The 22914-nt window shown below is 45.8% G+C and overlaps 1 protein-coding gene and 1 non-coding gene across 2 annotated transcripts in view; one reads left to right on the top strand and one right to left on the bottom strand.

The window, feature by feature from the left end:
* The window catches only part of LOC106572564 (interleukin-11 receptor subunit alpha), a 59426-nt gene continuing 36512 nt past the window's right edge, over positions 1-22914 (bottom strand). Inside the window, exons 5-12 of the mRNA XM_014146861.3 lie at positions 18544-18658; positions 10051-10217; positions 9361-9527; positions 6668-6812; positions 6335-6403; positions 3940-4039; positions 3766-3844; positions 1-1832 (exon numbers count right to left, since the gene is read on the bottom strand). Coding sequence (XP_014002336.1) covers positions 1632-1832; positions 3766-3844; positions 3940-4039; positions 6335-6403; positions 6668-6812; positions 9361-9527; positions 10051-10217; positions 18544-18658 — 1043 coding nt within the window. The 3' untranslated portion in view covers positions 1-1631. The remainder of the gene's footprint in view (positions 1833-3765; positions 3845-3939; positions 4040-6334; positions 6404-6667; positions 6813-9360; positions 9528-10050; positions 10218-18543; positions 18659-22914) is intronic.
* trnaa-ugc (transfer RNA alanine (anticodon UGC)) lies at positions 5606-5678 on the top strand. The gene has a single exon. It is a non-coding gene; the product is annotated as a tRNA-Ala (tRNA).

The following is a 22914-nucleotide window of genomic DNA, read 5'->3' on the forward strand; positions in this document are numbered from 1 at the left end:
CATGATTTACCATTCATTATTATTGGGTAAATGATCTAAAACACAACCAAAACAAATAACAAATGCATCCAACAGTAAAAAATGTCACTGTCCCAATTCTTTCAGAGCTCACAGTATACAGGGCCCAGGGTGTCCATGTAGGATGTAGGGGGACACCCTGGGCCATCTGCTGCATTAAGAGCTTCATATCAATGACTGGGGAACTGTGCAGTGGAACAACCTCTAAAAATACCAGAATATAATTATGAACTACATTTAGTTCTGCTGGTTAGAGATAGAACACAGAAGAAGCTTCAATAGGATCCATGCATCGCTACTAGCTCGAGAGAACCTCAAAGACACCCAGCGAGGCTTTAACTTTGTGTAAAGGCACCTTGTGTTTCCCATGACTACACAGCGATGTAAAGAACTGGGAAATGACTTCGCTGTCCTTTAGAGCAGAATTAACGCTGTGTGATGTTGATGGGACGGAGGACAACTGATGTCATGCTGGTTATAAGTGGTAGAGACCTCTCATAAATGGGTGATTATGACAGTTACTCCATCAGGTCTTCTTGCTCCAGGTGGGGCAACCACGTCACTTCTGGTGGGGGTCGGGGGGAGAAGATAATTGTTCCCAGACCAATGTAACCTCAAGCTACCCACATTAAGTTATGACATCATCCTGACACTGTCTGTGACTGGTCAGCATGGAAATGACAGGACTCCTCTTTCTCATCCGTTGGCCAATAGCAGCGGCCTTGCTGAGTGTTCCTTCTCTTCTTCTGCTGAAGTCAAGAGAATGACAACCTGTCTATAACCTCTAAATAACGTTTATAACCTCTTTATAACCTGTTTATAACCTGTCTATAATGCCGACCGGTCTATAACTTCTCAATAACCTGTCTATAACCTGTTTATAACCTGTTTATAACCTGTCTATATTGCCAACCGGTCTATAACTTCTCCATAACCTGTCTATAACCTCTTTATAACCTGTTTATAACCTGTCTATATTGCCAACCGGTCTATAACTTCTCCATAACCTGTCTATAACCTCTTTATAACCTGTTTATAACCTGTCTATATTGCCAACCGGTCTATAACTTCTCCATAACCTGTCTATAACCTCTTTATAACCTGTTTATAACCTGTCTATATTGCCAACCGGTCTATAACTTCTCCATAACCTGTCTATAACCTCTTTATAACCTGTTTATAACCTGTCTATATTGCCAACCGGTCTATAACTTCTCCATAACCTGTCTATAACCTCTTTATAACCTGTTTATAACCTGTCTATATTGCCAACCGGTCTATAACTTCTCCATAACCTGTCTATAACCTGTTTATAACCTGTTTATAACCTGTCTATATTGCCAACCGGTCTATATATCAGTAATGCTTTTTGCTTTATCAAATTGGCAAACTGTTTCTTCTTCTCCTCCTCCTTCAGCATTCCAATAGTCACAATATGAGTGAAATGAATAAAGGACCATCGTCAGGGAAAACAATGTGAACCTTGTTCAGTCAGTCAGAGGAGGAGACAGACAGATACTAATCTCTCCTTCCTTTGACTTCATGTTTACTGGTGCTGTACTGTCACTGAGGCCCACAACCAATCAGAAGAGGTTCAACTCCAGTGGGAGGAGTCAGTCAGTCGGTCCATCATGTCTGTCTGTCGGCAGGCAGCGACCAGGCCAAGCACTCACTCCAGATGGGTTGTTGGCAGGGTGGTGAGACTCCTGGGAGGTTGTGGGTAGTGTGTTGTGGACGCTGCAGACAGCTAGTGGAGGTATGGCCTGGTGGAGAGGAGGGGCCCTATAAGGGCTGAGAGGATGGGCCAACCTAGGCTGAGGAGAGAAGGGAGGAGGAGGAGGAGGGGGAGGGGGAGGGAAGTTGTAGAGAACAGGAGAGGAAGGAGGAGGGGGAGGGAAGAAGAGAGAGGATGAGGAGGGGGAGGAGGGGGAGGGAAGTTGTAGAGAACAGGAGAGGAAGGAGGAGGGGGAGGGAAGAAGAGAGAGGAGGAGGAGAGAAGAGAGGAGGAGAGAGGAGGAGAGAGGAGAGGAGGAAAGAGAGGAGGAGAGGAGAGAGGAGGAGAAAGGAGGAGAGAAGAGGACAAGAGAAAGAAAAGAGGAACAACAGAAATCACATCATAGTTAAGGTTATAGTCAAAACCATATACACAGATAGAAACATAGTTAAGGTTATAGTCAAAACAATGGCTGCTCAGGGTTGTAGTAAAAGTTATACCACAGAGTTACTGGTTCATAGTAACAGCTCTGGTGGACATTCCTGCAGTCAGCATACCAACTGCACGCTCCCTCAAGATCTGTGGCATTGTGTTGTGTGACAAAACTGCACCTTTCTTGGATCTTTTATTTCAGCTCATGAAACCAACACTTTACATGTTGCCTTTATATTGTTGTTGAGTATAGATGATGATCCCTGCTGTAGGCCACTCAGTGCTGGTTCTGTATTACTGTGCAGCACATTGGAGCAGGACAACGGTCCCTACTGCACAGGAAAACTCAACTCCTACTGTTTCACTATTTCAGCCAGAGACAACATTCCCCTTACCAACATTCCCCTAACCCCAACCACCACACCCAGCCCCAGAGGATGTCCTGCTCTGGAACCACCTAGACATTATCCAGGCTAATAAACCTGTCCTGATCTAGAACCACCTAGACATTATCCAGCATTATCCAGGCTAATAAACCTGTCCTGATCTAGAACCACCTAGACATTATGCAGCATTATCCAGGCTAACGAACCTGTCCTGCCAGCAGGATAACTCAGTTGTAGAACGCTACAGTAGAATACCACTTCAGTACAGAGCCATATTACACTACAGCAGGGCTCTACAGCAGGGCTCTACAGCAGGGCTCTACAGCAGGGCAGGACTCTACAGCAGGGCTCTACAGCAGGGCAGGACTCTACAGCAGGGCTCTACAGCAGGGCTCTACAGCAGGGCTCTGCAGCAGGGCTCTGCAGCAGGGCTCTACAGCAGGGCTCTACAGCAGGGCTCTACAGCAGGACTCTACAGCAGAGCAAGGCTCTACAGCAGGACTCTACAGCAGGGCTCTACAGCAGGTCTCTACAGCAGAGCAGGGCTCTACAGCAGGACTCTACAACAGGGCTCTACAGCAGGGCTCTACAGCAGGACTCTACAGCAGAGCAGGGCTCTACAGCAGGACTCTACAGCAGGGCTCTACAGCAGGACTCTACAGCAGGACTCTACAGCAGAGCAGAGCTCTACAGCAGGGCTCTACAGCAGAGCAGGGCTCTACAGCAGGACTCTACAGCAGGGCTCTACAGCAGGGCTCTACAGCAGGACTCTACAGCAGAGCAGGGCTCTACAGCAGGACTCTACAGCAGGGCTCTACAGCAGGACTCTACAGCAGGACTCTACAGTAGAGCAGAGCTCTATAGCAGGGCTCTACAGCAGGGCTCTATAGCAGGGCTCTACAGCAGGGCTTACAGCAGAGCAGAGCTCTACAGCAGGGCTCTACAGCAGGGCTCTATAGCAGGGCTCTACAGCAGGGCTTACAGCAGAGCAGAGCTCTACAGCAGGACTCTACAGCAGGACTCTACAGCAGGACTCTACAGCAGAGCAGAGCTCTACAGCAGGGCTCTACAGCAGGGCTCTATAGCAGGGCTCTACAGCAGGGCTTACAGCAGAGCAGAGCTCTACAGCAGGACTCTACAGCAGGGCTCTACAGCAGCCGTAGAGTAGAGAGGGTCTGTAACAACATGTAGTGACATTGATAGGGTCTGACTCACTTCAGATATGCAGGACTTCATCTTCAACATTGAGGTCAGTTCCTGTCGTGTCACATTGTCCCGCCTCCATTGCCTCACCCTAGACAACAAACATAAAGATATTTCAACATGAAGGAATTGTTCAATCAGAGAACATAGTAAACTGATTTAGACACACAGGAGGACATATCTCACCACATGAGGACAAATAGAGAGGACAACAGGGCTATGATGATGACAGCAAACAGGGACAGAAATATCACCACTCCCAGACTACCACCATCATCCTCCGAATCTAGAGGAGCGAGAGATGAGGAGAGAGAGAACAGGAGAGAGAGAACAGGAGAGAGAGATGAGGAGAGAGAGAACAGGAGAGAGAGAACAGGAGAGAGAGATGAGGAGAGAGAGAACAGGAGAGAGAGAACAGGAGAGAGAGATGAGGAGAGAGAGAACAGGAGAGAGAGATGAGGAGAGAGAGATGAGGAGAGAGAGATGAGGAGAGAGAGAACAGGAGAGAGAGATGAGGAGAGAGAGAACAGGAGAGAGAGATCAGGAGAGAGAGATGAGGAGAGAGAGATGAGGAGAGAGAGAACAGGAGAGAGAGATGAGGAGAGAGAGATGAGGAGAGAGAGAGAACAGAAGAGAGAGATCAGGAGAGAGAGAACAGAAGACAGAACAGGAGAGAGAGAGATCAGGAGAGAGAGAGAACAGAAGACAGAACAGGAGAGAGAGATGAGGAGAGAGAGAACAGGAGAGAGAGAACAGGAGAGAGAGATGAGGAGAGAGAGAGAACAGAAGAGAGAGATGAGGAGAGAGAGAGAACAGAAGACAGAACAGGAGAGAGAGAGATCAGGAGAGAGAGAGAACAGAAGAGAGAGAACAGATGCCTCACAAGTCCTCAACTGGCAGCTTCATTAAATTGTACCCGCAAAACACCAGTCTCAACGTCAGCAGTGAAGAGGCGACTCCGGGATGCTGGCCTTCTAGGCAGAGTTGCAGAGAAAAAGCCATATCTCAGACTGGCCAATAAAAAGAAAAGATTAAGATGGGCAAAAGAACACAGACACTGGACAGAGGAACTCTGCCTAGAAGGCCAGCATCCCGGAGTCGCCTCTTCACTGTTGACGTTGAGACTGGTGTTTTGAAGGGTACTATTTAATGAAGCTGCCAGTTGAGGACTTGTGAGGCGTCTGTTTCTCAAACTAGACACACTAATGTACTTGTCCTCTTGCTCAGTTGTGCACCGGGGCCTCCCACTCCTCTTTCTATTCTGGTTAGAGCCAGTTTGCGCTGTTCTTCGAAGGGAGTAGTACACAGCGTTGTACGAGATCTTCAGTTTCTTAGCAATTTCTCGCATGGAATTGCCTTCATTTCTCAGAACAAGAATAGACTGACAAGTTTCAGAAGAAAGTTATTTGTTTCTGGCCATTTTGAGCCTGTAATCAAACCCACAAATGCTGATGCTCCAGATACTCAACTAGTCTAAAGAAGGCCAGTTTTATTGCTTCTTTAATCAGAACAACAGTTTTCAGCTGTGCTAACATAATTGCAAAAGGGTTTTCTAATGATCAATTAGCATTTTAAAATGATAAACTTGGATTAGCTAACACAACGTGCCATTGGAACACAGGAGTGATGGTTGCTGATAATGGGCCTATGTAGATATTCCATTAAAAACAGCTGTTTCCAGCCACAATTGTCATTTACAACATTAACAATGTGTACACTGTATTTCTGATCAATTTTATGTTATTTTAACGGACAAAAAATGTGCTTTTCTTTCAAAAACAAGGACATTTCTAAGTGACCCTAAACTTTTGAACGGTAGTGTATATAGAGACTGATATATGCAGAGACTGATGTCCCTGTGGCTCAGTTGGTAGAGCATGGTGTTTGCAACGCCAGGGTTGTGGGTTCGATTCCCACGGGGGGCCAGTACAAAAATGCGTGAAATGAAAATCAAATGTATGAAATGTATGTATTCACTACTGTAAGTCGCTCTGGATAAGAGCGTCTGCTAAATGACTAAAATGTAAATGTAAAAATACAGAGACTGATGTATACAGAGACTGATGTATACAGAGACTGATGTATACAGAGACTGATGTATACAGAGGCTGATGTATACAGAGACTGATGTATACAGAGACTGATGTATATAGAGACTGATGTATACAGAGACTGATGTATACAGAGACTGATGTATACAGAGACTGATGTATACAGAGACTGATGTATACAGAGACTGATGTATACAGAGACTGATGTATACAGAGGCTGATGTATACAGAGGCTGATGTATACAGAGACTGATGTATACAGAGACTGATGTATACAGAGACTGATGTATACAGAGACTGATGTATACAGAAACTGATGTATACAGAGACTGATGTATACAGAGGCTGATGTATACCGAGACTGATGTATACCGAGACTGATGTATACCGAGACTGATGTATACCGAGACTGATGTATACAGAGACTGATGTATACAGAGACTGATGTATACAGAGACTGATGTATACAGAGACTGATGTATACAGAAACAGAAGATATGTTTTGTTCTGGCTTAGAAAAAGCGACTTACTCTCTGACTTGGCTGTAGAGAGCTCTGCATCTACAGGGCCGGTTTGTTCAGTTGGATCTGCTGTGCAACCTGTGGGATTCAACACATAATGCTGCTGTCTTTCACAAATATCACCGCTGACCAGGTAACCGTGTAACACCACGGAGAAACTAAAGTCTATTCAAACACTGTTCTGGGGTCTAATAAAGGTCCAGTTGTAGACCGTTTACACTGCAGTATATAGGGAATAGAGGGCCATTTGGAACAGTGTGTAGTATGATGTACTAGTGTGTAGTATGATGTACTAGTGTGTAGTATGATGTACTAGTGTGTAGTATGCAGTAGTATTCTCACCGCTCCACGGCCAGGTCTGCAGCAGGGGACTCCACTCACTCCACCGGCTGTCTGGGTTGATCTCGTCCTGGGCTCTCACCTGCAGCTGGTGGGCGTGACCTGCTAGGGCGTCGGTTATTAGCAGGGCACTGGCCTTAGACTCCACCTGGGGGGGAAAGATGGATGAAGGTAGATAAAGTGAGAGAGGTCTACACTCAGAAGATAGAGAGAGTAAAGGACTGAGTGTAGATCAAACACAGTCAGATAGGAGGACTGACTGTAGACCACAACACAGTCAGAGAGGACTGACTGTAGACCACAACACAGTCAGAGAGGACTGACTGTAGACCACAACACAGTCAGATAGGACTGACTGCAGACCACAACACAGTCAGAGAGGAGGACTGACTGTAGACCACAACACAGTCAGATAGGAGGACTGACTGTAGACCACAACACAGTCAGAGAGGACTGACTGTAGACCACAACACAGTCAGAGAGGAGGACTGACTGTAGACCACAACACAGTCAGAGAGGAGGACTGACTGTAGACCACAACACAGTCAGAGAGGAGGACTGACTGTAGACCACAACACAGTCAGAGAGGAGGACTGACTGTAGACCACAACACAGTCAGAGAGGACTGACTGTAGACCACAACACAGTCAGAGAGGAGGACTGACTGTAGACCACAACACAGTCAGAGAGGAGGACTGACTGTAGACCACAACACAGTCAGAGAGGACTGACTGTAGACCACAACACAGTCAGAGAGGAGGACTGACTGTAGACCAAAATTCAGTTTGTATTAAATCATATAATGTAGTTAGTGGGTAGGATAGTATAGGAACTAATATAATGTAATTAGTGGGTAGGATAGTATAGGAACTAATGTAATGTAATTAGTGGGTAGGATAGTATAGGAACTAATATAATGTAATTAGTGGGTAGGATAGTATAGGAACTAATATAATGTAGTTAGTGGGTAGGATAGTATAGGAACTAATATAATGTAATTAGTGGGTAGGATAGTATAGGAACTAATATAATGTAATTAGTGGGTAGGATAGTATAGGAACTAATATAATGTAATTAGTGGGTAGGATAGTATAGGAACTAATATAATGTAATTAGTGGGTAGGATAGTATAGGAACTAATATAATGTAATTAGTGGGTAGGATAGTATAGGAACTAATGTAATGTAATTAGTGGGTAGGATAGTATAGGAACTAATATAATGTAATTAGTGGGTAGGATAGTATAGGAACTAATATAATGTAATTAGTGGGTAGGATAGTATAGGAACTAATATAATGTAATTAGTGGGTAGGATAGTATAGGAACTAATATAATGTAATTAGTGGGTAGGATAGTATAGGAACTAATATAATGTAATTAGTGGGTAGGATAGTATAGGAACTAATATAATGTAATTAGTGGGTAGGATAGTATAGGAACTAATATAATGTAATTAGTGGGTAGGATAGTATAGGAACTAATATAATGTAATTAGTGGGTAGGATAGTATAGGAACTAATATAATGTAATTAGTGGGTAGGATAGTATAGGAACTAATATAATGTAATTAGTGGGTAGGATAGTATAGGAACTAATGTAATGTAATTAGTGGGTAGGATAGTATAGGAACTAATATAATGTAATTAGTGGGTAGGATAGTATAGGAACTAATATAATGTAATTAGTGGGTAGGATAGTATAGGAACTAATATAATGTAGTTAGTGGGTAGGATAGTATAGGAACTAATATAATGTAATTAGTGGGTAGGATAGTATAGGAACTAATATAATGTAATTAGTGGGTAGGATAGTATAGGAACTAATATAATGTAGTTAGTGGGTAGGATAGTATAGGAACTAATATAATGTAATTAGTGGGTAGGATAGTATAGGAACTAATATAATGTAATTAGTGGGTAGGATAGTATAGGAACTAATATAATGTAATTAGTGGGTAGGATAGTATAGGAACTAATATAATGTAGTTAGTGGGTAGGATAGTATAGGAACTAATATAATGTAATTAGTGGGTAGGATAGTATAGGAACTAATATAATGTAATTAGTGGGTAGGATAGTATAGGAACTAATATAATGTAGTTAGTGGGTAGGATAGTATAGGAACTAATGTAATGTAATTAGTGGGTAGGATAGTATAGGAACTAATATAATGTAATTAGTGGGTAGGATAGTATAGGAACTAATATAATGTAGTTAGTGGGTAGGATAGTATAGGAACTAATATAATGTAATTAGTGGGTAGGATAGTATAGGAACTAATGTAATGTAATTAGTGGGTAGGATAGTATAGGAACTAATATAATGTAATTAGTGGGTAGGATAGTATAGGAACTAATATAATGTAATTAGTGGGTAGGATAGTATAGGAACTGACTAATATAATAGAGAGATGGGGAGACAGTATGCTGAATAGAGGAACTGATGGTAGACCAGGTGAATACAGGAACTGACGGTAGACCAGGTGAATAGAGGAACTAACGGTAGACCAGGTGAATAGAGGAACTAACGGTAGACCAGGTGAATAGAGGAACTAACGGTAGACCAGGTGAATACAGGAACTGATGGTAGACCAGGTGAATAGAGGAACTAACGGTAGACCAGGTGAATAGAGGAACTAACGGTAGACCAGGTGAATAGAGGAACTAACGGTAGACCAGGTGAATAGAGGAACTAACGGTAGACCAGGTGCTGAATCCTACAGGACGGTAGCGGAGCTGGAAGCGGAGGGGGAAGGGCACAGCGTCGTGGAGCCAGGAGGCAGGGTACGTCCAGTACACCTGGAGCCTCATGGGATATCCCACCATCCCCACTGCTGTTACTGCCTCTGGGGGGTCTGGCTGCACTGTAGACACACACAGAGAGAGAGGGAGAGGGGGGGTTGAGAGAGAGAGAGAGAGAGAGGGGGGGTGAGAGAGAGAGAGATAGAGAGAGGGGGGGTGAGAGAGATAGAGGGGGGTGAGAGAGATAGAGGGGGTGAGAGAGAGAGAGGGAGTGAGAGAGAGAGAGGGGGGTGAAAGAGAGAGAGAGAGGGAGTGAGAGAGAGAGAGGGGGGTGAAAGAGAAAGAGAGAGAGAGAGAGAGAGAGAGAGAGAGAGAGAGAGAGAGAGGGGGGGGGGGGGGGTGAGAGAGAGAGGGGGGGGTGAGGAAAACACTATTAAAGGTACACAAACACACAGAAGGCAGTTGAGAATCAACAACTTACACTTGTGATGACTGAAGACACAAAATGACAAGGTTATTAAATAAGGCTAGGGTAATAAGACAGACAGACTGTCCAGATGACAGGTTAACCTACAGACACACTGTCCAGATGAGACATTGACCTACAGACACATACACACAGCGGGAAATGTGAAGGTGACCTACAGAGCTCATGGAACTTGACCTGTATGATGGTGGTCTGTGACCCCAGAGGGTTGGTCTCTGTGATGTTGATGTAGTGGTAGAGCTGCCACATGGTAGGGTCTGTTATGGTGCACTGCTGCTGGGGAGGGGACGACAAAACACACATCCTCACCTGGCTCTTATTACCCCTGGAGGGGGAGAGAGGACAGGAGAGGAGAGGAGGAAGGAGAGGGAGAGAGGACAGGACAGGACAGGAGGAAGGAGAGGGAGAGAGGACAGGACAGGACAGGAGGAAGGAGGGGGAGAGAGGACAGGAGAGGAGAGGAGGAAGGAGAGGGAGAGAGATGGTTATTCACTTGTGGTGCTGCTGGGAAGGAGACACTCCTGGAGGACAGAGAGATCAATTAATTATTGTAAGTATCAAGCTCCCTGTCAAACTGAGTCTGTAAGTATCAAGCTCCCCGTCAAACTGAGTCTGTAAGTATCAAGCTCCCCGTCAAACTGAGTCTGTAAGTATCAAGCTCCCTGTCAAACTGAGTCTGTAAGTATCAAGCTCCCCGTCAAACTGAGTCTGTAAGTATCAAGCTCCCTGTCAAACTGAGTCTGTAAGTATCAAGCTCCCCATCAAACTGAGTCTGTAAGTATCAAGCTCCCATCAAACTGAGTCTGTAAGTATCAAGCTCCCCATCAAACTGAGTCTGTAAGTATCAAGCTCCCCATCAAACTGAGTCTGTAAGTATCAAGCTCCCCATCAAACTGAGTCGGTAAGTATCAAGCTCCCCATCAAACTGAGTCTGTAAGTATCAAGCTCCCCATCAAACTGAGTCGGTAAGTATCAAGCTCCCCATCAAACTGAGTCTGTAAGTATCAAGCTCCCCGTCAAACTGAGTCTGTAAGTATCAAGCTCCCCGTCAAACTGAGTCTGTAAGTATCAAGCTCCCCGTCAAACTGAGTCTGTAAGTATCAAGCTCCCTGTCAAACTGAGTCGGTAAGTATCAAGCTCCCCGTCAAACTGAGTCTGTAAGTATCAAGCTCCCTGTCAAACTGAGTCTGTAAGTATCAAGCTCCCTGTCGAACTGAGTCTGTAAGTATCAAGCTCCCCGTCAAACTGAGTCTGTAAGTATCAAGCTCCCCGTCAAACTGAGTCTGTAAGTATCAAGCTCCCCGTCAAACTGAGTCTGTAAGTATCAAGCTCCCCGTCAAACTGAGTCGGTAAGTATCAAGCTCCCCGTCAAACTGAGTCTGTAAGTATCAAGCTCCCCGTCAAACTGAGTCTGTAAGTATCAAGCTCCCTGTCAAACTGAGTCGGTAAGTATCAAGCTCCCCGTCAAACTGAGTCTGTAAGTATCAAGCGTCTCAGGGAATGAGTGCTGATCTAGAATAAGCTCCTCCATGTTACTATGATCTGAAAGGAAAACATGATCCTACTCTGAGGGCGTTTTCACATATAGTCCTCTTTAAAATAACCCATCTCAGTTCTCTTTAAAGTGAATTCTGGGGGCGAAGCAGAAATCAGTTCTCTTTGTGTTCACACTGCATTTGAATTAGGACTCAACTCTTTTGCCAGTTTACTTCACCTATTTTGTGAACCGAGTCCTCTTTGCATTTACATTGCTATGTTTAGAAAGGAACCAAGATCTTTTTCCAAAATTCCCACAATGCACTGTGGGTTTTTACAAAGTGCAGGACAAGCCATTCCATCAGAACGCATTATTGGACAGCTAGACATGTCTACTGCCATTTTGGAAGCTATTCAATTGCATTTAGTTGAAATATGAGACATAGTAATTGTAATCAGAAGATACTATTAGCATGTACATTTGATTGGTAACAGAATACATGACCAAAAGTATGTGGACACCTGCTCATCGAACATCTCAATCCAAAATCATGTGCATTAATATGGAGTTGGTCCACCATTTGCTGCTATAACAGCCTCCACTCTTCAGGGAAGGCTTTCCACTAGATGTTGGAACATTGCTGAGGGGACTTGCTTCCATTCAGCCACAAGAGCATTAGTGAGGTCGGGCACTGATGTTGTGTGATTAGGCGTGGCTCGCAGTGTGCTTTCCAATTCATCCCAAAGGAGTTCGATGAGGTTGAGGTCAGAGCTCTGTGCAGGTCAGTCAAGTTCTTCCACACTGATCTCAACAAAGCATTTCTGTATGGACCTCACTTTGTTCAGGGGGCATTGTCATACTGAAACAGGAAAGGGCCTTCCCCAAACTGTTGCCACAACGTTGGAAGCACAGAATCATCTAGAATGTCATTGTATGCTGTAGCGTTAAGATTTCTCTTCACTGGAACTAAGGGGCCTGAACCGTGAATAACAGCCCCAGACCATTATTCCTCCTCCACCAAACTTTACAGTTGCCACTATATATTGGGGCAGGTAGCGTTCTCCTGGCATCCACCAAACCTAGATTAGTCCGTCGGACTGCCAGATGGTGACGCTTGATTCATCACTCCAGAGAACACGTTTCCTCTGCTCCAGAGTCCAATGGTGGTGAGCTTTACGCCACTCCTGCCGATGCTTGGCATTGCGCATGGTGATCTTAGGCTTGTGTGCGGCTGCTTGGCCATGGAAACCCATTACAGCAGTAGTCTAGTGTGAGGGGTTATAACATTAGTCTAGTGTGAGGGGTTATAACAGTAGTCTAGTGTGAGGGGTTATAACAGTAGTCTAGTGTGAGGGTTTATAACAGTAGTCTAGTGTGAGGGGTTATGTCAGTAGTCTAGTGTGAGGGGTTATGGCAGTAGTCTAGTGTGAGGGGTTATAACAGTAGTCTAGTGTGAGGGGTTATAACAGTAGTCTAGTGTGAGGGGTTATAACAGTAGCCTAGTGTGAGGGGTTATAACAGTAGTCTAGTGTGAGGGGTTATAACAGTAGTCTAGTGTGAGGGGTTATAACAGTAGTCTAGTGTGAGGGTTTATAACAGTAGTCTAGTGTGAGGGGTTATAACAGTAGTCTAGTGTGAGGGGTTATGTCAGTAGTCTAGTGTGAGGGGTTATGTCAGTAGTCTAGTGTGAGGGGTTATAACAGTAGTCTAGTGTGAGGGGTTATAACAGTAGTCTAGTGTGAGGGGTTATAACAGTAGTCTAGTGTGAGGGGTTATGTCAGTAGTCTAGTGTGAGGGGTTATGTCAGTAGTCTAGTGTGAGGGGTTATAACAGTAGTCTATTGTGAGGGGTTATAACAGTAGTCTAGTGTGAGGGGTTATAACAGTAGTCTAGTGTGAGGGGTTATAACAGTAGTCTAGTGTGAGGGTTTATAACAGTAGTCTAGTGTGAGGGGTTATAACAGTAGTCTAGTGTGAGGGGTTATAACAGTAGTCTAGTGTGAGGGGTTATAACAGTAGTCTAGTGTGAGGGTTTATAACAGTAGTCTAGTGTGAGGGGTTATAACAGTAGTCTAGTGTGAGGGGTTATAACAGTAGTCTAGTGTGAGGGGTTATGTCAGTAGTCTAGTGTGAGGGGTTATGTCAGTAGTCTAGTGTGAGGGGTTATAGCAGTAGTCTAGTGTGAGGGGTTATGGCAGTAGTCTAGTGTGAGGGGTTATGGCAGCAGGGGGCTCAGACCACCTCTCAGTTCGGTTCGCTTCGGGGGATCAGACCACCTCTCAGTTCGCTTCGGGGGAACAGACCACCTCTCAGTTCGGTTCGGGGGATCAGACCACCTCTCAGTTCGCTTCGGGGGATCAGACCACCTCTCAGTTCGCTTCGGGGGATCAGACCACCTCTCAGTTCGCTTCGGGGGAACAGACCACCTCTCAGTTCGCTTCGGGGGATCAGACCACCTCTCAGTTCGCTTCGGGGGATCAGACCACCTCTCAGTTCGCTTCGGGGGATCAGACCACCTCTCAGTTCGCTTCGGGGGATCAGACCACCTCTCAGTTCGCTTCGGGGGATCAGACCACCTCTCAGTTCGCTTCGGGGGATCAGACCACCTCTCAGTTCGCTTCGGGGGATCAGACCACCTCTCAGTTCGCTTCGGGGGAACAGACCACCTCTCAGTTCGCTTCGGGGGATCAGACCACCTCTCAGTTCGCTTCGGGGGATCAGACCACCTCTCAGTTCGCTTCGGGGGATCAGACCACCTCTCAGTTCGCTTCGGGGGATCAGACCACCTCTCAGTTCGCTTCGGGGGATCAGACCACCTCTCAGTTCGCTTCGGGGGATCAGACCACCTCTCAGTTCGCTTCGGGGGATCAGACCACCTCTCAGTTCGCTTCGGGGGATCAGACCACCTCTCAGTTCGCTTCGGGGGAACAGACCACCTCTCAGTTCGCTTCGGGGGATCAGACCACCTCTCAGTTCGCTTCGGGGGATCAGACCACCTCTCAGTTCGCTTCGGGGGATCAGACCACCTCTCAGTTCGCTTCGGGGGATCAGACCACCTCTCAGTTCGCTTCGGGGGAACAGACCACCTCTCAGTTCGCTTCGGGGGATCAGACCACCTCTCAGTTCGCTTCGGGGGATCAGACCACCTCTCAGTTCGCTTCGGGGGATCAGACCACCTCTCAGTTCGCTTCGGGGGATCAGACCACCTCTCAGTTCGCTTCGGGGGCTCTTTTGTTCACAAGAATTGTCTGAAAACACCCTGAGACGCTTCATACATACTTCATGATGATACTTCATGTCTCAAATGTTCTTCTGCTTGAGTTGCTGCACCTCATAGAATATTATCTCATAACTGTTGATGAGTTCCTGCACCTTGTTAAAATCAGAGTACCGGCACCTATTGCAGTTCATGTCAAGCACTGGCCTAAACATGCATTCAGATGGAAATCATAGCCAGTAGCAGAAAGTGGTTGGAAAGAGATATACACTACTGTTCAAAGGTTTGGGGTCACTTAGTTTGGAGTCACTTAGTTTGGAGTCACTTAGTTTGGAGTCACTTAGTTTGGGGTCACTTAGTTTGGAGTCACTTAGTTTGGAGTCACTTAGTTTGGAGTCACTTAGTTTGGGGTCACTTAGTTTGGGGTCACTTAGTTTGGAGTCACTTAGTTTGGAGTCACTTAGTTTGGAGTCACTTAGTTTGGAGTCACTTAGTTTGGAGTCACTTAGTTTGGAGTCACTTAGTTTGGGGTCACTTGTTTTTGAAAGAAAAGCAATTTTTTTTTGTCCATTAAAATAACATGAAATTGATCAGAAATACAGTGTAGACATTGTTAATGTTGTAAATTACTATTGTAGCTATAAAATGGCTGATTTTTAATGGAATATTTACATAGTTGTACAGAGGCCCATTATCAGCAACCATCACTCCTGTGTTCCAATGGTACGTTGTGTTTGCTAATCCAAGTTTATCATTTTAAAAGACTAATTGATCATTAGAAAACTGTTTAGCAATTATGTTAGCACAGCTGAAAACTGTTGTGCTGATTTTAAAGAAGCAATAAAACTGGCCTTCTTTAGACTAGTTGAGTATCTGGAGCATCAGCATTTGTGGGTTCGATTACAGGCTCAAAATGGCCAGAAACAAAGACCTTTCTTCTGAAACTTGTCAGACTATTCTTGTTCTGAGAAATGAAGGCTATTCCATGCAAGAAATTGTCAAGAAACTGAAGATCTCATACAACGCTGTGTACTACACAGGACCTGTGGACTTGTGGACCTGTGATTCTACACAAATGTATATTTTGAAACAATGCCGTTGTGGTCATTTTTAAGAATTGTTTGGCAACTCTGAGTGTTTAATAAAACTGATAACTGAGCGTTTTATAAACCTGATAACTGAGTGTTTTATAAATCTGATAACTGTGTGTTTTATAAACCTGATAACTGAGTGTTTTATAAACTTTATAAACCTGATAACTGTGTGTTTTATAAACCTGATAACTGAGTGTTTTATAAACCTGATAACTGAGTGTTTTATAAACCTGATAACTGAGTGTTTTATAAACCTGATAACTGAGTGTTTTATAAACCTGATAACTGTGTGTTTTATAAACCTGATAACTGAGTGTTTTATAAACTTTATAAACCTGATAACTGAGTGTTTTATAAATCTGATAACTGAGTGTTTTATAAACCTGATAACTGAGTGTTTTATAAACTTTATAAACCTGATAACTGAGTGATTTATAAACCTGATAACTCGGAGTGATTTATAAACCTGATAACTGAGTGTTTTATAAACCTGATAACTGAGTGTTTTATAAACCTGATAACTGTGTGTTTTATAAACCTGATAACTGAGTGTTTTATAAACCTGATAACTCGGAGTGTCTACATAATCTTAATTGTCTGGACTGAATGGAACTTTACACTGCCCCCATTTAAAATGTTCCCTATTTTTGCATATCTTTGATCCTGAATGTTATCAGATCCTCAACCAAAACCTGATATTAGATAAAGGGAACCGGAGTTTACAAATCATTATTTTTAAAAACATATTATATTTATTTAATTAACAAAGTTATGCAACACCCAATTTCCCCTGTGTGAAAAAGTAATGTCCCATTACACTCAATAGCAGGTTGTGCCACCTTTAGCTGCAATGATTCCAACCAAACACTTCCTGTAGTTGTTGATCAGTCTCTCACATCACTGTGGAGGAATTCTGGCCCACTCTTGCATGAAAAACTAATTTAACTCAGCTACATTTGTGGGTTTTCAAGCATAAACTGCTCGTTTCAAGTGCTGCCACAACATCTCAAATTGGGATTAGGTCTGGGCCTTTGACTAGGCCATTACAAAACGTCATATGTGTTGCTTTTTAGCCATTTTCATGTAGACTTGATTGTGTGTTTTGGATCATTGTCTTGCTGCATGACCCAGCAGGGCTTCAGCTCCCAGACGGATGGCCTGACATTCTCCTGTTGAAGTCTCTGACACAGAGCAGAATTCATGGTTCCTTCTATTAAGGAAACACCTGGATGATCCTCAAGACTTTTGTGAAGAATGTTCTATGAACAGACGAGTCAAAAGTATAATGTTTTTTTGGGACGATATGGGTTCCAGTATGCCTGGCGAAAACCAAACACTGCATTCCACAGTAAGAACCTCATACCAACGGTCAAGCATGTAAACAGTTGTGATGTATATTTGTAATGTGATCCTGCCTTGTGTGTTGCTTAATGTGAAATAAAAAATAAAATGTTGATTTTTTTTTTAAAGATACTGTTCACAGCACTCGGACTCCCGAGTGGCGCAGCGGGCTAAGGCCCTGCATCTCAGTGCTGGAGGAGTCACTACAGACCCTGGTTCAGCGGTCTAAGGTACTGCATCTCAGTGCTGGAGGAGTCACTACAGACCCTGGTTCAGCGGCTGGAGGAGTCACTACAGACCCTGGTTCAGCGGTCTAAGGTACTGCATCTCAGTGCTGGAGGAGTCACTACAGACCCTGGTTCAGCGGCTGGAGGAGTCACTACAGACCCTGGTTCAGCGGTCTAAGGCTCTGCATCTCAGTGCTGGAGGAGTCACTACAGACCCTGGTTCAGCGGCTGGAGGAGTCACTACAGACCCTGGTTCAGCGGCTGGAGGAGTCACTACAGACCCTGGTTCAGCGGTCTAAGGCTCTGCATCTCAGTGCTGGAGGAGTCACTACAGACCCTGGTTCAGCGGCTGGAGGAGTCACTACAGACCCTGGTTCAGCGGCTGGAGGCTTCACTACAGACCCTGGTTCAGCGGTCTAAGGCTCTGCATCTCAGTGCTGGAGGAGTCACTACAGACCCTGGTTCAGCGGCTGGAGGAGTCACTACAGACCCTGGTTCAGCGGCTGGAGGAGTCACTACAGACCCTGGTTCAGCGGTCTAAGGCACTGCATCTCAGTGCTGGAGGAGTCACTACAGACCCTGGTTCAGCGGTCTAAGGCACTGCATCTCAGTGCTGGAGGCGTCACTACAGACACCCTGGTTTGAATCCAGGCTGTATCCCATCCGGCCGTGATTGGGAGTCCCATAGGGCGGAGCACAATTGGCCCAGCGTCGTCTGGGTTCGGTCGGTGTAGGCCGTCATTGTAAATAAGAATTTGTTCTTAAATGACTTGCCTGGTTAAAAAAATAAATAATAAGATTTGGAAAAAGTCCCATGTAAGAGAAATAAAAAGCTTGGCTCCCTGCTCATCAGTCTCTTCATTCATAATTTGATAATGACTATAGGCTTTCTATTAATAATATATCAGACTATTCTCAATTCAATCATGTAATCTTTGTTTTTAAGTTTACATCTATAAAGGCCTATGCGTGTTCTGCAGTTAGTTCCACTGATATCCTGTCTGTGATCCAGTAAAACAGAGGCCTGTTGTGACCTGTCCAACGGCATGGCACTACGTTCTAGTTCAGAGCTATAGCCTACGGTTTATTGTGTGTGTGTGTGTGTTGTGTAGGCTGTGAGTCGCTTGTGAAATGCAACAGGCATGAATTTACATTGTAAATAAATGGTCTGTGAAATCAGGTGTTACTGGTGTAATTCTATGTTTTAATTATGATTTTAGCGCTTCAATTTCTGCCCACCAAACGTTTTGCAGGCCCATCCACCAACGGGTTTCTGGCTACGCTACCCAAGCTTACCTATAGGAGGTGTGGTACAGGGCTGGTAGGTGGGTCTTCACAGACTCCACCCATGAACACAATACTAGGCTGTGATTGGGCACAAGACAGGAAATGCTGAGCAGCCCGGGAGGATCTGAGGAAAAAGAGATGAGAAATAATTAATCACATGATCAACACCACAAGAAATACATCTCAAAGCTGTATTTCTGTATGTTGATGCTGTATTTCTGTATTTCTGTATGTTGATGCTGTATTTCTGTATGTTGATGCTGTATTTCTGTATGTTGATGCTGTATTTCTGTATGTTGATGCTGTATTTCTGTATGTTGATGCTGTATCTCTGTATGTTGATGCTGTATCTCTGTATGTTGATGCTGTATGTTGATGCTGTATCTCTGTATGTTGATGCTGTATTTCTGTATGTTGATGCTGTATCTCCGTATGTTGATGCTGTATCTCTGTATGTTGATGCTGTATTTCTGTATGTTGATGCTGTATGTTGATGCTGTATCTCTGTATGTTGATGCTGTATTTCTGTATGTTGATGCTGTATTTCTGTATGTTGATGCTGTATTTCTGTATTTCTGTATGTTGATGCTGTATGTCTGTATGTTGATGCTGTATGTTGATGCTGTATTTCTGTATGTTGATGCTGTATGTCTGTATGTTGATGCTGTATCTCTGTATGTTGATGCTGTATTTCTGTATGTTGATGCTGTATTTCTGTATTTCTGTATGTTGATGCTGTATGTTGATGCTGTATTTCTGTATGTTGATGCTGTATCTCTGTATGTTGATGCTGTATCTCTGTATTTCTATATGTTGATGCTGTATCTCTGTATTTCTGTATGTTGATGCTGTATCTCTGTATGTTGATGCTGTATCTCTGTATTTCTGTATGTTGATGCTGTATGTTGATGCTGTATGTTGATGCTGTATTTCTGGATGTATTTGCTGTATTTCTGTATGTTGATGCTGTATTTCTGTATGTTGATGCTGTATTTCTGTATGTTGATGCTGTATTTCTGTATGTTGATGCTGTATTTCTGTATGTTGATGCTGTATGTTGATGCTGTATTTCTGTATGTTGATGCTGTATCTCTGTATGTTGATGCTGTATTTCTGTATGTTGATGCTGTATTTCTGCATGTTGATGCTGTATTTCTGCATGTTGATGCTGTATCTCTGTATGTTGATGCTGTATTTCTGTATGTTGATGCTGTATTTCTGTATTTCTGTATGTTGATGCTGTATTTCTGTATTTCTGTATTTCTGTATGTTGATGCTGTATTTCTGTATGTTGATGCTGTATCTCTGTATGTTGATGCTGTATTTCTGTATGTTGATGCTGTATCTCTGTATGTTGATGCTGTATCTCTGTATGTTGATGCTGTATCTCTGTATGTTGATGCTGTATTTCTGTATGTTGATGCTGTATGTTGATGCTGTATTTCTGTATGTTGATGCTGTATTTCTGTATGTTGATGCTGTATTTCTGTATGTTGATGCTGTATTTATGTATGTTGATGCTGTATTTCTGTATGTTGATGCTGTATTTCTGTATGTTGATGCTGTATGTTGATGCTGTATCTCTGTATGTTGATGCTGTATTTCTGTATGTTGATGCTGTATGTTGATGCTGTATTTCTGCATGGTGATGCTGTATCTCTGTATGTTGATGCTGTATTTCTGTGTGTTGATGCTGTATCTCTGTATGTGTGAGAGATTCAGTCTTTCTGAGGATAGATGTACCTGTGAAAGATACACAACAATACAATAAACATATTATAATGAGGGGATTCCTCACAGCTCAATCTGTTAGAGCAATATCTAATAATAGGAGAAGCTTTTCCTCTCTGGTCCCACCCCTCTCAGGGATAGAGGGGGGAGGATAGAGGGGGAGGAGAGAGGGGAGGAAGGAGAGGGGGAGGATAGAGGGGTGAGGAAAGAGGGGGAGGATAGAGGGGGGAGGAAAAAGGGGGGAGGATAGAGGGGGGAGGATAGAGGGGGGAGGATAGAGGGGAGAGGAAGGAGAGGGGGGAGGATAGAGGGGAGAGGAAGGAGAGGGGGGAGGATAGAGGGGGGAGGATAGAGGGGGAGGATAGAGGGGGGAGGATAGAGGGGAGAGGAAGGAGAGGGGGGAGGATAGAGGGGAGAGGAAGGAGAGGGGGGAGGATAGAGGGGAGAGGAAGGAGAGGGGGGAGGATAGAGGGGAGAGGAAGGAGAGGGGGGGAGGATAGAGGGGGAGAGGATAGAGGGGGAGGATAGAGGGGAGAGGATAGAGGGGGAGGATAGAGGTGAGAGGATAGAGGGGGGAGGATAGAGGGGAGAGGATAGAGGGGAGAGGGGGGAGGATAGAAGGGGGAGGATAGAGGGGAGAGGAAGGAGAGGGGGGAGGATAGAGGGGAGAGGATAGAGGGGGGAGGATAGAGGGGGAGGATAGAGGGGGAGGATAGAGGGGAGAGGATAGAGGGGGAGGATAGAGGGGGAGGATAGAGGGGGAGGATAGAGGGGAGAGGATAGAGGGGAGAGGATAGAGGGGGAGGATAGAGGGGAGAGGAAGGAGAGGGGGGAGGATAGAGGGGGGAGGATAGAGGGGGAGGATAGAGGGGGGAGGATAGAGGGGAGAGGAAGGAGAGGGGGGAGGATAGAGGGGAGAGGAAGGAGAGGGGGGAGGATAGAGGGGGGAGGATAGAGGGGGAGGATAGAGGGGGGAGGATAGAGGGGAGAGGATAGAGGGGAGAGGAAGGAGAGGGGGGAGGATAGAGGGGGAGGATAGAGGGGAGAGGATAGAGGGGGGAGGATAGAGGGGAGAGGAAGGAGAGGGGGGGAGGATAGAGGGGGAGGATAGAGGGGAGAGGATAGAGGGGGAGGATAGAGGGGAGAGGATAGAGGGGTGAGGATAGAGGGGAGAGGAAGGAGAGGGGGGAGGATAGAGGGGAGAGGAAGGAGAGGGGGGAGGATAGAGGGGAGAGGAAGGAGAGGGGGGAGGATAGAGGGGAGAGGATAGAGGGGTGAGGATAGAGGGGAGAGGAAGGAGAGGGGGGAGGATAGAGGGGAGAGGAAGGAGAGGGGGGAGGATAGAGGGGGAGGATAGAGGGGAGAGGAAGGAGAGGGGGGAGGATAGAGGGGAGAGGATAGAGGGGGAGGATAGAGGGGGGAGGATAGAGGGGAGAGGATAGAGGGGAGAGGGGGGAGGATAGAAGGGGGAGGATAGAGGGGAGAGGAAGGAGAGGGGGGAGGATAGAGGGGGAGGATAGAGGGGGAGGATAGAGGGGAGAGGATAGAGGGGAGAGGATAGAGGGGAGAGGAAGGAGAGGGGGGAGGATAGAGAGGAGAGGATAGAGGGGGGAGGATAGAGGGGGAAGATAGAGGGGGAGGATAGAGGGGGAGGATAGAGCGGAGAGGATAGAGGGGAGAGGGGGGAGGATAGAAGGGGGAGGATAGAGGGGAGAGGAAGGAGAGGGGGGGAGGATAGAGGGGAGAGGATAGAGGGGAGAGGATAGAGGGGGAGGATAGAGGGGAGAGGATAGAGGGGGGAGGATAGAGGGGGAGGATAGAGGGGGGAGGATAGAGGGGGAGGATAGAGGGGAGAGGAAGGAGAGGGGGGAGGATAGAGGGGGGAGGATAGAGGGGAGAGGAAGGAGAGGGGGGAGGATAGAGGGGAGAGGAAGGAGAGGGGGGAGGATAGAGGGGGGAGGATAGAGGGGGAGGATAGAGGGGGGAGGATAGAGGGGAGAGGAAGGAGAGGGGGGAGGATAGAGGGGAGAGGAAGGAGAGGGGGGAGGATAGAGGGGGGAGGATAGAGGGGGAGGATAGAGGGGGGAGGATAGATGGGAGAGGATAGAGGGGAGAGGAAGGAGAGGGGGAGGATAGAGGGGGGAGGATAGAGGGGAGAGGATAGAGGGGGGAGGATAGAGGGGAGAGGAAGGAGAGGGGGGGAGGATAGAGGGGGAGGCTGGAGGGGAGAGGATAGAGGGGGAGGATAGAGGGGAGAGGATAGAGGGGTGAGGATAGAGGGGAGAGGAAGGAGAGGGGGGAGGATAGAGGGGAGAGGAAGGAGAGGGGGGAGGATAGAGGGGAGAGGAAGGAGAGGGGGGAGGATAGAGGGGAGAGGAAGGAGAGGGGGGAGGATAGAGGGGGAGAGGATAGAGGGGGAGGATAGAGGGGAGAGGATAGAGGGGGAGGATAGAGGTGAGAGGATAGAGGGGGGAGGATAGAGGGGAGAGGATAGAGGGGAGAGGGGGGAGGATAGAAGGGGGAGGATAGAGGGGAGAGGAAGGAGAGGGGGGAGGATAGAGGGGAGAGGATAGAGGGGGGAGGATAGAGGGGGAGGATAGAGGGGGAGGATAGAGGGGAGAGGATAGAGGGGGAGGATAGAGGGGGAGG

This window comes from Salmo salar, chromosome 01, assembly GCF_965601325.2.
Source record: "Salmo salar chromosome 01, fSalSal1, whole genome shotgun sequence".
Classification (NCBI taxonomy): domain Eukaryota; kingdom Metazoa; phylum Chordata; class Actinopteri; order Salmoniformes; family Salmonidae; genus Salmo; species Salmo salar.